We start from the raw sequence: 14,143 nt of genomic DNA, 5'->3' as shown, positions 1-14,143 counted from the left end.
GCAGCGCGCCGCGTGGGTCTGGAGAAATCAACCCTCAAATGCATATGCAGCCACGGGAGACTCAGAAGACCAAAGGCAACCCTGGGCAATGACAGAGAAGCAGAGGCATTGCCGTTCTGGATTTCAAGTTCTATCGCAAAGCTACGCTGACAAACACAGCTCGGCACTGGCACAAACACAGACAGGAGGTTCAGGGGGACCGAACGGAGGACAGACACACATCCTCGGCCATCTGATCTTTGACAAAGGGGCCCAAAACACACACTGCCAGAAAGACAGCCTCTGTAATGAACAAGGCTGGGAAAACGAGCTTTTCGCCTGCAGAGGGCTGAGCCTGGACCCACATCTCTCGCCATGTACTAAGCTAAAATCAAAATGGATCAAAAATCTAAATGTCAAAACAGAAGCACTTACTCTTCTGGAAGATAAAACAGGTAGAACTGTTGCAGACACGTGTGTAGGCAAGGACTTCTGGAATAGAAACCCAAAGATACAAGAAATAGCACCGAGAATCAACAAATGGGAGGGCCTCAAATTAGAGCTTCCACACAGCAAAGGAAACAGAATTAGGAGGCAACTTACAGAAATGGAAAGAAGAATCAAGCGATTCCTCAGAAGAATGTCTAGATAGAATATATAAAGAACTCAAAAGCTAGACACTGCCCCAAATAAAGAACAGAATAAAAAAATTAGCGAGGGAAATGAATAGAAGCCTCACAGAAGTACAAAGGTTAGTAAGTACATGAAGAGACGTCAACATTTGTGCCATGAGAGCAATGCACATGTAAACAGCACTGGGATTCCACCTCACCCCAGAAACAATGGCTATCACCAAGCCTGCCTGGCAAGCACAAGGACCCGAGTTCAATCCCCACCCCCCCGTACCAAAAAGAAAGAAAGAAAGAAAAAGAAAAAGTAATCATAAATACTGGCTAGGCTGCAGGGAGAAAAGGAACCATTGGGAAGGGGGCCAAGAGGTGGAGGGAGGGCGAGGGGAGTGAAAGGGATGGAAAGCAATTAAGCTGTGTTGGGTACACGGATCAACTTCAAACAAAGTACTGCAAACGTGAAAGAATAAGAAAAGTGCAAAATAAATAAAAGACAAATACAGTCAAGGTTAACATAAGGAATTATTACAATAAAAACCACATTGTCATTCCTCCCTGGCTGTGCACACCCTCCTCCCGCCGTCCTGGCCGCTGTCTGCAGCAGCTCTGGAGTCCTCTTTCCTGAGGGCCTTTAGCTGCGCCGTTCCGGCTGCCTCGATGTCCCGAGTGGACTCAGATCAGTGACCTTTCCGGGTCATCCTGACCTTGGGGAGGAGCCGGGAGTCGCACGGTGCCAGCTGCGGTGACTCGGGTGGAGGAGGACACAGCGTCGTGTGTTCACGAGCTGCCTTTCCACTGGACGGCGCCCAGCAGAGCAGTCACCGCGTTTCTGATCACCCCGGCCAGGTGACATACTAGACTCAACAGTGGAAACACAGAGGGTGCTGGGGGTAGGAGGGGTACACGTGACAGCTTCAATCACCCCAAGCGGAGGTAGGGACTGAGGGCTCCTGGGTGCCATTGTTTCCAGCGGGGAAGACATCAGATAACCAGGCAGCCTGTTCCCCGGGAAACCACCCAGGGGAAACCGAGTAACATCCCATCCTCGACCCGCCCACAGGAAACGGGTACAAGCATGCGATTTCTCAGCTGCCAACTGCATCCTGTCTTTTCCTCTTTATTTTTAAATTTTATTCTACTTGTTTATATACTGATTTATTCTTGCAGAGCCGGGGATTCAACCCCAGGCCTTCACACTGAGCTACAACTCCAGTCCTTTTTCTAATTTTATTTTTTAGAATTTTGAGACAGGATCTTCCTAAGTCACTAAGTCGTCCAGGTTGGCTCAAAGTTGAGGTCCTCCTGCCTCAGCCTCACAGAGTGAGTACCTGGCGAGACACCCCTTTCTTTATGAACTCCTGAGTCTTCCTGCTCCTCGGTCCTGACATAGTAAAAGAATTAACGAATGAACACGAACTAAGTACACAGCTGCAGAAGCACAGCTGCTATATTTCAGGGTCACCATTGACAGGCACTTTTGCCTGGGTAGAGAAAAGAATCTATCAATAATTTTCTTTATCTTAAGAAATCCATCTGCTAGAATTACAGGGCAATGCCTGGCAAAGACAGAACATAAATCCTGTGCGGTCATTAACAGCCCATCAATTTTCAAACATGGGGAAGGGGACAGCACATGAGGAAAACTGTTGCATGTGCGGTGTAAATAATGAGACAGCGCTCTGGGAGTTCTACTTTGCACGATTCTTGTGTTTGATAAATCACTGTTGAGCTTGCCAGAGAGGCCAGACATAGGCAGTCGGGGTCTATTTTAGACGTGCAAGCAAAGGAAAACACTATTTTATATCTGATGTATTAACTGTGTGCCAAAACTTGGCGGGTCTCTTTAAGAGCAAAATAAAAAATAGAAAAGCAAGAAAAGCACAAAAGCTAGCTTGCCTAGGGTGTTAGAAGTCGCTCGGAACAGAAAGTCTCCCATGGTCTTCATGCACATGGCTGCTGAACAGGATCTCCACCAGGCAGGTCCAAGAGACATCATTTGGAGAAACTCTCCAGACCAGCTGTAACCTTCTTGGACACTAAAAATATCAAAGTGTGATAGTCTGGATCTTGAATATTTCCAGGAGGCTTACTGTGAGGCGCAGGGAGCTGCTGAGTTTAAAGACAGTGGAACCATGAGATCATAACGTATGCCTAAAATGTACCAATAAACTTCATGGAATAGAAAAAAGATGGAGGGACCTTTAAAAGGTGGAGTCTAGGACAGGAAGTGAGGTCACTGGGGCGTGGCCCTGAAGGGGCTCGTGGGATTCCAGCCCGGTCCTCCTCCTGCTTCCATCCTGAGTACATCTTCTCCACCACGCCGTTCTGTCCTGATGTTCCTGCCCTGACTCCAAGGCAATGCAGACAGGCAACCACAGACTGAAAGCTCTGAAGCCATGAGCCAAAATACACCTCCTCTGGACCTGATTTTCTCGAGGCTGTTTTCACAATGAAAGAAAGCTGAAGGATGCACCAGAGTCCCTCTGTGAGTGCAGTGTATGGGAGAAACCTGCTCACATGCGAGCACACCAGCACTTTCCTAGTACCCCTGACTCCCGAACCCTGGTGCACAAACTAAAAAGAAGTGACATGTGAGGAAATGCTTTGCTTCCTGTAAACCAAGGGAAGTCTGACCAAAGCCCCCACAAGCTGGGATGGTGACTGTTCCCATCTTGGGGTGTCCTCCTGATTATGAGGCCTGGGAAATCTTCATTCCTGCAGCCTTGTGTCCTTCTTGGGCACTGTGGGATGCTCCGCCCAAGTCCATGGGTTACCCTGGGATCCATGGATGTGGTGGTTCGGCCAGGAAAACAGGAAGTTCTGCCAGGAAAGGATGCTGCCTCTGGCTTTCTGGGTGTGTCTACTGTACATTCTGCCTATCTTGGGCAGGATGAGCAGGGGACATTAGAAGCTTACTGTTGTGGTTTAGATTGAACATGTCACCCAAAAGTGTCGGGTGCGTGGAAGGTGACTGGGTCATGGGGTGCTGTGTTCACCAGTCGATCCATCATGGATGACTTCCTGGTTGGAGGAGGTCACTCGAGTGTGACCTGAAAGGGTGATTTCTTGTCCCAGCTCCTCCCTTCTCTCTCTCTCTGCTTCCTGGCCACCATGATGTGAGTGTTTTTCCTCCTCCATGCCCATCCACAATGATATTCCTGCCTTGGAGCAGCTGACCATGGACTGAACCCCCTGAGATCATTGGAGCAGCCGACCATGGACTGAACCCCCTGAGATCACTGGAGCAGCCGACCATGGACTGAGCCCTCTGAGCCCATTGGAGCAGCTGACCATGGACTGAACCCCCTGAGATCACTGGAGCAGCCGACCATGGACTGAGCCCTCTGAGCCCATTGGAGCAGCCAACCATGGACTGAACCCTCTGAGACCATTGGAGCAGCTGACCATGGACTGAACCCTTTGAGAGCACTGGAGCACCCACCATGGACTGAACCCTTTCAGCCATGAGAACCATGAGCCTCTGTCTCTCTCTCTCTCTCTCTCTCTCTCTCTCTCTCTCTGTCTCTCTCTCTCCGTCTCTCTCTCTCTCTTTCCTCCATCCACCATGATATTTTTTCTTGGAGCCAAAAATTCATGGTTTTGGGTATTTTGTACCAGTGATGGGACAGTAACTAATACAGGAAGCATTGTACCTCCAGTCCTGGGCATGGCTCCCTTTTCAGACAGAACCCAGGGTGACCATTACTTCCACCTCTTCCACAACTGGGCTCCTTCCCAGAGGGACTAGAAGAAAAATACTGAGCAGTGCTGTGCTCGTCAGCCACAGGAACCTGCCTGGATCCAAGCACAGCCACAGCCTGGCCAAGCTCTTGAAGATAACGAGAAAAAAAAATACACAAGAGGAGAAAAGGACAAAGTGTCATTTTGGGACATTATTCATTTGTTAAGTGGGCTTCTGTTATATTTCCTGGAAATGGTGTGCCAAGGGGGACAGGTAAGGAAATTTCCATGCAGTTGATACCGAGGATGTAATCTTTGCTGTATTTTACAGGACCGAGCTGCCACACTGTAGGCTGCATTTCCTATGCCGAAGACATTTCACAGAGTAATTATTTGTACAGTGCTTGCTTCCTTGGCTAGAGTGTGATGTCTGTGAGGGCTCTTGTTGTATTTTTCCTGCCTGTGAAGGGCAGGAAGGAGAGAGGAGGCGGGAATGATGAGATGAACAATGTTCCCCCTGGGACTTCCACGTTCCGATCTGCCCACAGAGATGGAGTAATGTCTCCAGACGTCCACATCCTAATCCCCACGTGGAGACAGAATAATGTACGTGAGACGTCCACCTCTCTGTAGATCTAAATCCACTCTAGAAAATGCCATCGACATATCTGTTTCTCCAAAAATTCTCTAGTTCCGGAATGGAGGAAGGAGTGTTAGAGAAAGTGATCAGATTTGACATTCATCATCTTTCCTGCACCTCCGTGGTTGAAATGCTGGAGCAGAGCTGGCCGTGGTGGTGCACACCTGTCAGCCCAGCGCTTGAGAAGCTGAGGCAGGAGCATCACTGTGAGTCTGAGGCCAGCCTGGGCTACAGAGTGAGTTTGAGGGCAGTGTGGACTACATAGTCAGACCCTGTCTCAAAGAAGAAAGAAAGAAATGGATCAGAAGACTCCGTAAAAGTCCCTAAGAGGGTTGTATACATTAGTGTCCAGAGTGCGCAGTCCTTTTCCCTGCCATTACAGTGTGAACAAGTGTTCACTTACTAATTACTCGCGGCACTGAGCATAATGAGGAAATAAGACGCATGGCCAAACAGACTCTGCTCCTCTCAGCCCCGCTTTTGGTGACTAATATTATAATTCGACTCATTGATTCTATTGGATGCTCAACAAAGCAAGCCTACAGTCAGAGCTTGCAGAAGGAATGCCACAGAGCCATCGAGTGGGGACTCATCTACTTCTGTATGTCAGCTTCAGGTATGGGCGTGAGGGAACCGTAAAATCAGACAGAATACTTGTGAAATTACTGTTAAAACTCCCTGGAGAAGACGGAAACATCAGGATGGCTGCGAAGCGTTCTGCAGGAGCCCCGTCCATTTGTAATGCGTGATGTACCACCCAAAGGAGATGGTGCTACCCGTGGCTTTCTGGACAAGATGCACCTATCAGAGCCACAGAATGAGAGACAGAAATACATCCTACAAGTTGGACTGCATGCACTCGTATGGCTCATGTCTTTCCTTTCAAGCCTGCAGTGAGAATTTCAAATCCAACAAATGGAGAAGTCTGTCAATCTGACCATTTTTTTTTCTGCCTGCTAATACTCTTGATGTTACAGAAAAGAAAGAAAACAGATTAACCTAGCAATAGGTAGGCCAGGGATGTAGCTCAGTGGTGCCTCACCTGCCTGGCAGGCGCAAGGTCCTGAGTTCGATTCCTGGTACCAAGCAAACAAAAAACAAACACAATAGCTAAGTCTTGGAGACAGCCCAAGTGCCCATCAACTGGTGATTGCATAAAGAAGATGTGTTTTGTTTTTATAAAATGGAGTACTACTCAGCCATAAAGAAAGATAAACTACAGACATTTATAACTAAGTGGATGCACATTGAGGCCATCCTCTTAAGTGAAATAAACAGGACACACATGTGTAAATACAGAATAGTTTCTCTGGTGGGAGAAACTGAAAGTGTAAATGAGGATCAAAATATATAACAGATTTTGAAATAGGAAGAAAATATTCGAAGGGGAAGTGGGAACTAGGGAGGGGCAGGGGAAAGGAAAGAAAGGAAAGAAAAACAATGAGACTAGAAGGATAAAAAGGGAAACAAAGCTTTTGTAAACAGAGAGGGGTGGAGGGGTTGAAGAGAGCAAAAAAATAAGAACCAAGATGCATCACGTACAGGTACAAATTCCCAATGATGAATGTCAGCAAATTGCATACCTAAAATGTACCGATAAACTTAATGAATAATTTTAAAAAAGGATAACAGTGAAGATGAGCAAATAGTGGCCACCAAATGTGAGGATTTTCGTCCGACGGACAGGGTCCCAGCCTTGGCAGGGCGGCTGTTCCTTCCTCCCTCCCTACTCGGAGCTGTGCCCTTTCCCTCAGAGCCGGAGTGCGGGATCTGCTATCTCACAGGGCACCAAGGGTTTGCGCAGAAATCGTTAAGTTAGGGTTCTGCGTGGCAGAATTCTGGTGAGTAATGTGCAGTAACGGCACTGGGTAATCTAGTAGCTATTTCTCTGTCGTGAAATATCAGACTCACTCGAGAGCCATCTCATGTGGCTGGAGGGAAGATGCAGCGTTTCTAGGTTTACTACTTGTGTCTCTTCTGCCACTGTTCTAACTGGACTCTGCTTCCTTTCTGTCTTTCCTCACTGGGTCTCCCTCCATGCCCGTTCAATTCAAGCAGAAAGGGAAATGGTTTGGACATGACAGGTCCGATCGGTCAGACCTGAAGTGTCCGCCCCCCGGTGTCCTGCATTCAGGGATGGGGACTTTGAAAGTGACTGGCTACATCCGGGTGTGGGCTGCTGGCCACCTGGCAGAACTCAGGACAGGGTTGGTCGCATGTATCTGAAGCCCACTGAGCAGTTTGCAGGAGTGGGCGTGGGGTTGAATGACATTTCTGGGAACACCCAGCCCTTCGTGGGAGTTTGATGTATCATCCCACAGGTGAACTCCTCAAAATATCAACCACACATGGCACAGGATGACATCACCACCACTTCACACCAGCGGGCTGCAATGGATTCTTTTTACGACAAACGCCAACTCATGTCTGGAACGAACTAGCAGCCAGAAAAGGCACGTGTATTCCTGACTTCTGACCCATGGGAATCCAATCTTGGGAAAGAGGGTACTCCCCAAACAATGTAATGATGAAGTCCATGTGTGCGTTAAAGCTGACAATTGGTTTGGAGGAATTTTAGTAGAACTGGAGCTCATCCGTGTGCTCAAATTGAACTGCAGCTCATGCTTGCACCAAAATGCATCTCTGGTTTGCAGAAACTTCTGCAGAGCTAGAGCTCATGTTTGCATCCAAACTGACCCCTGGCTGTCAGTGTTTTAACTGGGAGTTTTCACACTCACACCAGAATCGATTCTATCTTGCAGCGATTTCAAGAGAACTCACCATTATTGACGAGGACATGGAGGGGGATTCTCTTCATCTTGAATTTTTGGACGAACTGCCGGATAGACCGCATGGAAGCCAGATCACAGTATAAAAATTCCACTGGAAAAGGATTAAAAAAAAACAACCTGGTTACAGTTTAACCCACTGCAGGTAGGTTGTACAGGAATGTGAGGCAGGTTAATTAACTTCTATCTCATTACAAAATAGCACTGGATTAGAAACATCAGGAAGGTACACTGAGGCAAATGTGCTTCAGGGTGACTAGACCCGACACTTGCTTCTGGTTGTAAGAACAAGGCAAAGACCGTGGGCTGTCTTTGTGTTGTCATCTCATCATACAAGACAGAAACTCCTGTGTTGGAACCATGAGCACTAAACTTATACGTGGATGGTCTGTGGAGGTGGGAGGTTACGTGGCTTCAGCTGCTTTGGGTTAGCAGCAGGGAATGGACTAAGACAAACCCTCACCCTACGGCAGGGTGGAGGCTGGCTGTAGGGTGGTCACAGAGTGTGCTTAGGCCATCAGGACATGTGCGTGATGACCTGCTAGGGAAAAAGCCATGATTTTTAAAGACCTGCTACCATTCTTATGAAGGTCACACATCTTGCAGGTTAGAAAGTGTGTGGGGGGGGTGATTCTTTGGGCACATATTTCCAAAGGAGTGCAACATGCTAACAAAATGTTTTATGACACACGATCCTTTCTAAATAAGTCATATCGGCCTTATTAGATTCTTCTGTATTGTCTGCCAAACTTATTGTTGATGTGCTGCTGATTATTACAAGGTGCAAATAATCCTTCACTCATCATTACCAGGGAGAGAATTTTCATACTTCTCATTACTGAAGGGAAAGAGACAAATTAACAGACAGATTAACTCGACACATCTTCCTGCCTAAAACTCATTATTCTGGATGAAATGCTACCAGGTAGCCATGATAAACCAGAAAGTCACACGCTTCTCTTCATCTTCCAATACTGCAGTAGAAAGAACCCACATACACACGCTGACACACACACACACACCCTTCCGTTTTGATTCTTTTTGAATACCATTAATAGTCTCCTGCTTCTTATCATCATCAGCCAACTTTTCTATCATTGGGACAAAATAAATGACATCCACAGCTTTAAAAAAAGGACAGGTTTTGTGGATTGTGGTTTCAGAGGGTTCAGTCCATGGTCGGCTGCTCCAAGGCAGAAACAACATGGCGGAAGGGTGTGGAGGAGGAAAGACGCTCACATCATGGCAGCCAGGAAACAGAGAGAGAAGGGAGGAGGCAGGGACAAGAACTCACCCTTCCAGCCAGGACCAACTTCCTGACAATACACAAACTATGAACTCATCATTGGGCTAATCCACAGACAGTATAGCACTGCATGATCCAGTCATCTTCCAAACACACAAGACTTTTGGGGCACACTGTAGATCTCAACTCTAGTACATCCTTACCACTTGGTTAACTCTACTTTTCACGCTGAAGACCAAGCTTTCAACCCACGAACCTTAAGGTTACCATCTGCATCAAAATGGCACTCCATGTTTTATTTTTTTGTGAAATTACACAGTCTTGTTATTTAAGGAAATATCTGGGGAGAAAATATGACACTGGAGAAAACACACAGTGGGAAAATCAGAAGCATGTTAGTGCACAGAAGTCCTAGGCTTTTATGCCAATGAAAACAGTGAAATGGAGTTTTAAACAAAGTGGAATGCTCAAAAAGACATTTACAGGGATAACCTGGAAAATGCTGTATATAAGGTAAACATAGGAGAAACTCAAAAAGGTTAGAAGCATTTGCATTTCAACTTTGATGTATAACAGCACTGAGCTAATCTAAGGACAGCACATCTTTTAAGATTATCGGCTCCCTCCAGTTTCCTTGGCGTGGAGATAAAGCCAACGTGTGTCGAGACACTTGGGTATGAAGAAGGACATGGTCCAGCATCGACATTTCCCTTAAGGAATCAAGATGGCACCATGGGCCAGGTGCTGCTGTGTGGTCTAGAAATGGGGTCCATCCTGTGGGCTGTTTGCAATGAGATAAATGCAGAAATAGAGAGCAAATGTTTAAAAATCTAAGCAGAAAAAACTGATATTTTATGTTTGCCGAATCTAGTGAATTTTTTTTTTTTAAAGCAACACTGAAAGTTTTGGTTTTGCTTGATTTTTAAATGCACTTTTCCAGGAATTCTTTTCTACCATAGCACAACTGACGCAGCCTTGGCAGACTCAGGAAGCAGGAGTTTGGCACTGATGGTCTGGAAGTGCTGTTCTAGGGCACAGTGCCATCTGGAAGGGGAGCTCTGACATGCTGTTGGCATTTCTCTTTAACACATCCGCGGGGACGCAGGGAATAGGAAAGCCCTCATTATGCTAATGTATGACTCATTAGCTGCTGCTGGGATCGAGTACATGACAGTTGCAAATTAAAGGAGGACAAGTTTATTTTGGTTCACGAATTCACAGGGTTCAGTCCATGGTCGGCTGCTCCAGTGGTCTCAGGGGGGTCAGTCCATGGTCGGCTGCTCCAGTGGTCTCAGGGGGCTCAGTCCATGGTCGGCTGCTCCAGTGGTCTCAGGGGGTTCAGTCCATGGTCGGCTGCTTCAAGGCAGAAACATCATGGCAGATGGGCATGGTGGAGGAAAGATACTCACAGTGTGGTATTCAGGAAGCAGAGAAAGAGCCAGACAGGAAGAGGGCAGGAACAGATAGAGTTTCCAACGTCACAACTGTGACCCCCTTCCTCCAACTAAGCCCCACCCCTAATGGCCCATTCAGCTCTGAACCCATTCAGGAGTTATGCCATGGCTGACACTCATAATCTCACAATCCAACTGCCATTCCATGGGTGTCTCAATCCACCCAAGTTTACACTCAGGATGAAGAGCTACGACTCGTCACTGCAAATGATGATGGCAGAGTTGGTAAAACCATACACTTAGCTTCCAGCAATGTGATATTATTAGATTTTGAAAGACTTGGAGGACCAGGCATGGTGGCACGTGCCTGTAATTCCAGCACTCAGGAGGCTGAGGCAGGAGGATCACTGGGAGTTAGAAACCAGCCTGTGTTACATAGTGACTTGCAGGATGTTTGTTCTGTTTCCCAGGGGAAAAACTGTCTATAACTAACCAGAAATAGTAGCAGCACCATCTCCTGTTGAGATGGCTGCTTTGAGGGTTTAGTCGCTTCTACATCCACTGTCTGTCAGAAGCAATTTCTTCCATCTTTTTTGAAGCTGCACCCATAAAAGCGTGGCTGGCATGAAAGGGGAGGACAGGTGGCAGGTGATATCCACAGAGAACTGCTTCCACACATCAAGCTCTGTGGGTGGGAAGGATGGAGTGTCCACCAGGAACTGCAAGTCATCAGGGCCGCTGTGGTCTGAGTGCGCTTTGAGTGCATCTCTCAGAGGTTCACGAGTGTGGACAGCTTGTCCACCAGGCGGTGATGCTGGCACTGCTGAGCTCCCAAAGGTACGAGGTAGACCAGACGTCCACTGAACCGAACTCCAAATCCCGGAGGACAGCTGGGTGCTTGCTGAGATGGTAAGAGATGATAGCCACAAATTATTAGATGTGACTTGAAACTCAAATCTTTTTTTCTCTGTTTGTTTTTCCTGAAGTGCTGGGCATTGAACCCTGCGCCTTTGCATACAGCTGCATCCCCAGCCCTTTTTAGTTTTCATTTTCAGAGACAGTCTGGCTAAGTTGCCCCGGCTGGGCTTAAACTTGCAATTCTCCTGCCTCCGCCTCCTACAGTGCTAGGATTATAGGTGTGCACCACCGTGTCCAGCCCTTCCTTCCTTCCTTCTTGGCATCCCACTCTTACCACTACATTGGACACCAGTTTCTGAGACCAGACGGGTGAGCTCTGAACTACTGCAGCTGCCACAAAACCCAAGCTGGTTTTCTAAATGTATTTGTCACTTTTTCATTGATGCAAAATAATTGTGCATGGTATGGCATCCGGGGTGACGTTTCACTGCTTGTGTACGCTGTATGCTGAGAGAATCAGGTAATGAATGTGTCTATCCCTCCTCCTCAGAAGGCAGCAATCAGTGCATGGAAGAAGGAAAAAAAGGGAGGAAGACCTTGCTATGTGGATTGTGAAGATGGACTTTGTAAAAAGCTAAATTCAAGCTGGGCACAGTGGTAGATGGCTGTCAACCCAGCTACTCGGGAGGCTGAGGCAGGAGGGTTGTGAGTTTTGGCCCAGCCCGGGCAGCATAGAAACTTAGGAAGATGCTGTCTCAGATTTAAAAATTTAAAGGACTGAGGATGTAGCTCAGTGTGAAGGCCCTGGGTTCCATTTCCAACACCACACACATAACAGGAATGGCTTCCAGGAAGGAGGACATAGCACTGGTATTTTACCAAATTCTTTCAGATTCCCAAGGAATAAATAGACAATCCCATTAATACCGGTTCATTCAAAACACAGACAGGTGCAAGGGGGCTGATCTTAGTCAGTTTATCAAGTTTGCATTGACCATGAAAATATTTTAAATAATTTAATACATTGAAATAAATGTTAGATAACAAAAACTAAAGTTTTTGTTGTGTAAAAAGAAAAAAATTGATACTACAAGAAAGGAGGACAAAAAAAAAATCTCTTGACCAGTAACATGCATGCATTTGTGCACATGAGAAAACCAGAAGGAAGACTGCAAATGATCAGTGATCTTTTATCAGAATGAACAAGAGCTACTGTGTGTACCTGGAAGAAAAAAGCTGAAGGTGATCTATAGGGCAGCCTGCAGCTAGAGACGTTTTCCTTCATAAAAGGGCTGCTCAAATTGAATAAGGTTGCTATAATATACAGAGGCTCCAATATAACTGCTAAAGTCAGGACACCCACATTGGCCTGGGCCGGGGCTCTGTGGAAATGTAAATTAAGAGCTCGACAAGCTAACACAACACTTCCGTGAGGAGAGCTAAGATAGAACAGTGACCATATCCAGTGGTACTGAAGATTTGGAAAACCTGGGCTTTTGATGCACTTGCTGCTTCCTGAGCCCCTGGTCGGACCCCCAGGACCCCCAAGAGATGAGCAGGTGTTGCCCGTGTGGAGGGGGGCTCGCTGACTGTGGTCCCGGCTGCGAACCTGCCCCATACCACAGGCCCTGAGCTGGTTCCTGAGACCTGCAGGGCCCATGTCCTCTCTCCCTGGGCATCAGGAGCTACCTGTGGAAATGGTGTGGCCCGTGGACAGCAGGCGGTGGATAAGACAGGAGGGTAAGACACAGTGCCCAGCTGGAAGGAGCGAGTCTAATTTCTATTTCTAGAAAAGACATATGAAGAGATAGCAAGAGACAAAAGGAAAGGGACAAGGACAGAAAGAAAAGAGTCACATCCATGGCATGGAGGGAGATGAATTCAGCAAACAGTTCAAAGTCTTCGTTGCCATTCTGTGTAGTATGATGTCCTTTCCAGCTCTACTGAGCACATGGTTCTATCCCTGTAAGACATCTGACATTGGTACAAGAAAGTTATACAGAAGGTTTACTTTTTTTTTTTTTTTGGTGCCAGGGATCGAACTCAGGACCTTGTGCTTTTGAGGCAGGCAGCGGAACCACTGAGCTAAATCCCCAGCCCTACATTTTTCTTTTTTTAAATAGAAACTTATTGGGGCTGGGGATTTAGCTCAGCAGTTCTGCTGCCTGCCTCGCAAGCACAAGGACCCGAGTTCGATCCCCAGTACCAAAGGAAAAAAAAAAGAAAGAAAGAAAGAAAAAGAAACTTATTCAGTAAAAGACACATTGCCAAGCATCATGGGGATAAGTGTACTGGAACCAAAGGGTAGTATTTTGAAGGGGATTGATGAAAATGTGTCTTTTACTTAATACATTTTTAAATTTAAGCATTCAATACATTTTCTGATCACCTGACACTGCTCAAACATTTACAGCAATTTCTGTCCAATGAAAACATGACACTGCGTCCTCATCCACCTTATTCACTGGATCTGGCACCGCGTGACTTCTGGCTGTTCCCCAAAGTCAAAATGACCATGACAGGGAAATATCTGGAATGATTCATGACATCAAGGAAACAAGGACAGTACAACTGAAAACACTAAGGAAAGAGGACTCCGGAGCTACTGCACAAAGCAGCAGCATCCTGAAAAACCAGGCAGTTCCCAGAATCCATGCTCATGATAACCAGGGGTCGGGATGTTATGCAATGTGGAAACAGCTCACCTGTTCAAAGACCTCCCCTGCGCACCCACTCCACATGGACAACTTAAGCCGACCCAAAGCCTCAGTCGCTGGGTGTATTTCTGACACAGCACAGTGACAGAAATAATAAACACGGGAGAACTATTAAGGGAAAGAAAAGTCCCCAAAACGGTGTACTGCTTTCTTTCTCTCTGATGACTATGATGCTACACCAGAGAGTAGGTTTTATTTTTCCAAGTGGTG

At 46.7% G+C, this 14,143-nt stretch overlaps 1 protein-coding gene across 4 annotated transcripts in view; it reads right to left on the bottom strand.

Moving 5' to 3' along the window:
• Dhrsx (dehydrogenase/reductase X-linked) overlaps positions 1-14,143 on the bottom strand; it is a 123,797-nt gene that overhangs the window by 32,542 nt on the left and 77,112 nt on the right. For all 4 annotated transcript variants that reach the window (XM_004867319.3, XM_087209958.1, XM_087209959.1 and 1 more), the window contains one exon: positions 7,711-7,812. In XM_004867319.3, the coding sequence (XP_004867376.1) occupies positions 7,711-7,812 (102 nt within the window). The remainder of the gene's footprint in view (positions 1-7,710; positions 7,813-14,143) is intronic.

Source organism: Heterocephalus glaber, unplaced genomic scaffold (assembly GCF_053883595.1).
Source record: "Heterocephalus glaber isolate CG9 unplaced genomic scaffold, H.glaber_assembly_v1.0 deba00001072, whole genome shotgun sequence".
NCBI classification, from domain to species: Eukaryota; Metazoa; Chordata; class Mammalia; order Rodentia; family Bathyergidae; genus Heterocephalus; species Heterocephalus glaber.
This window is presented reverse-complemented; position numbering and strand designations above follow the sequence as displayed.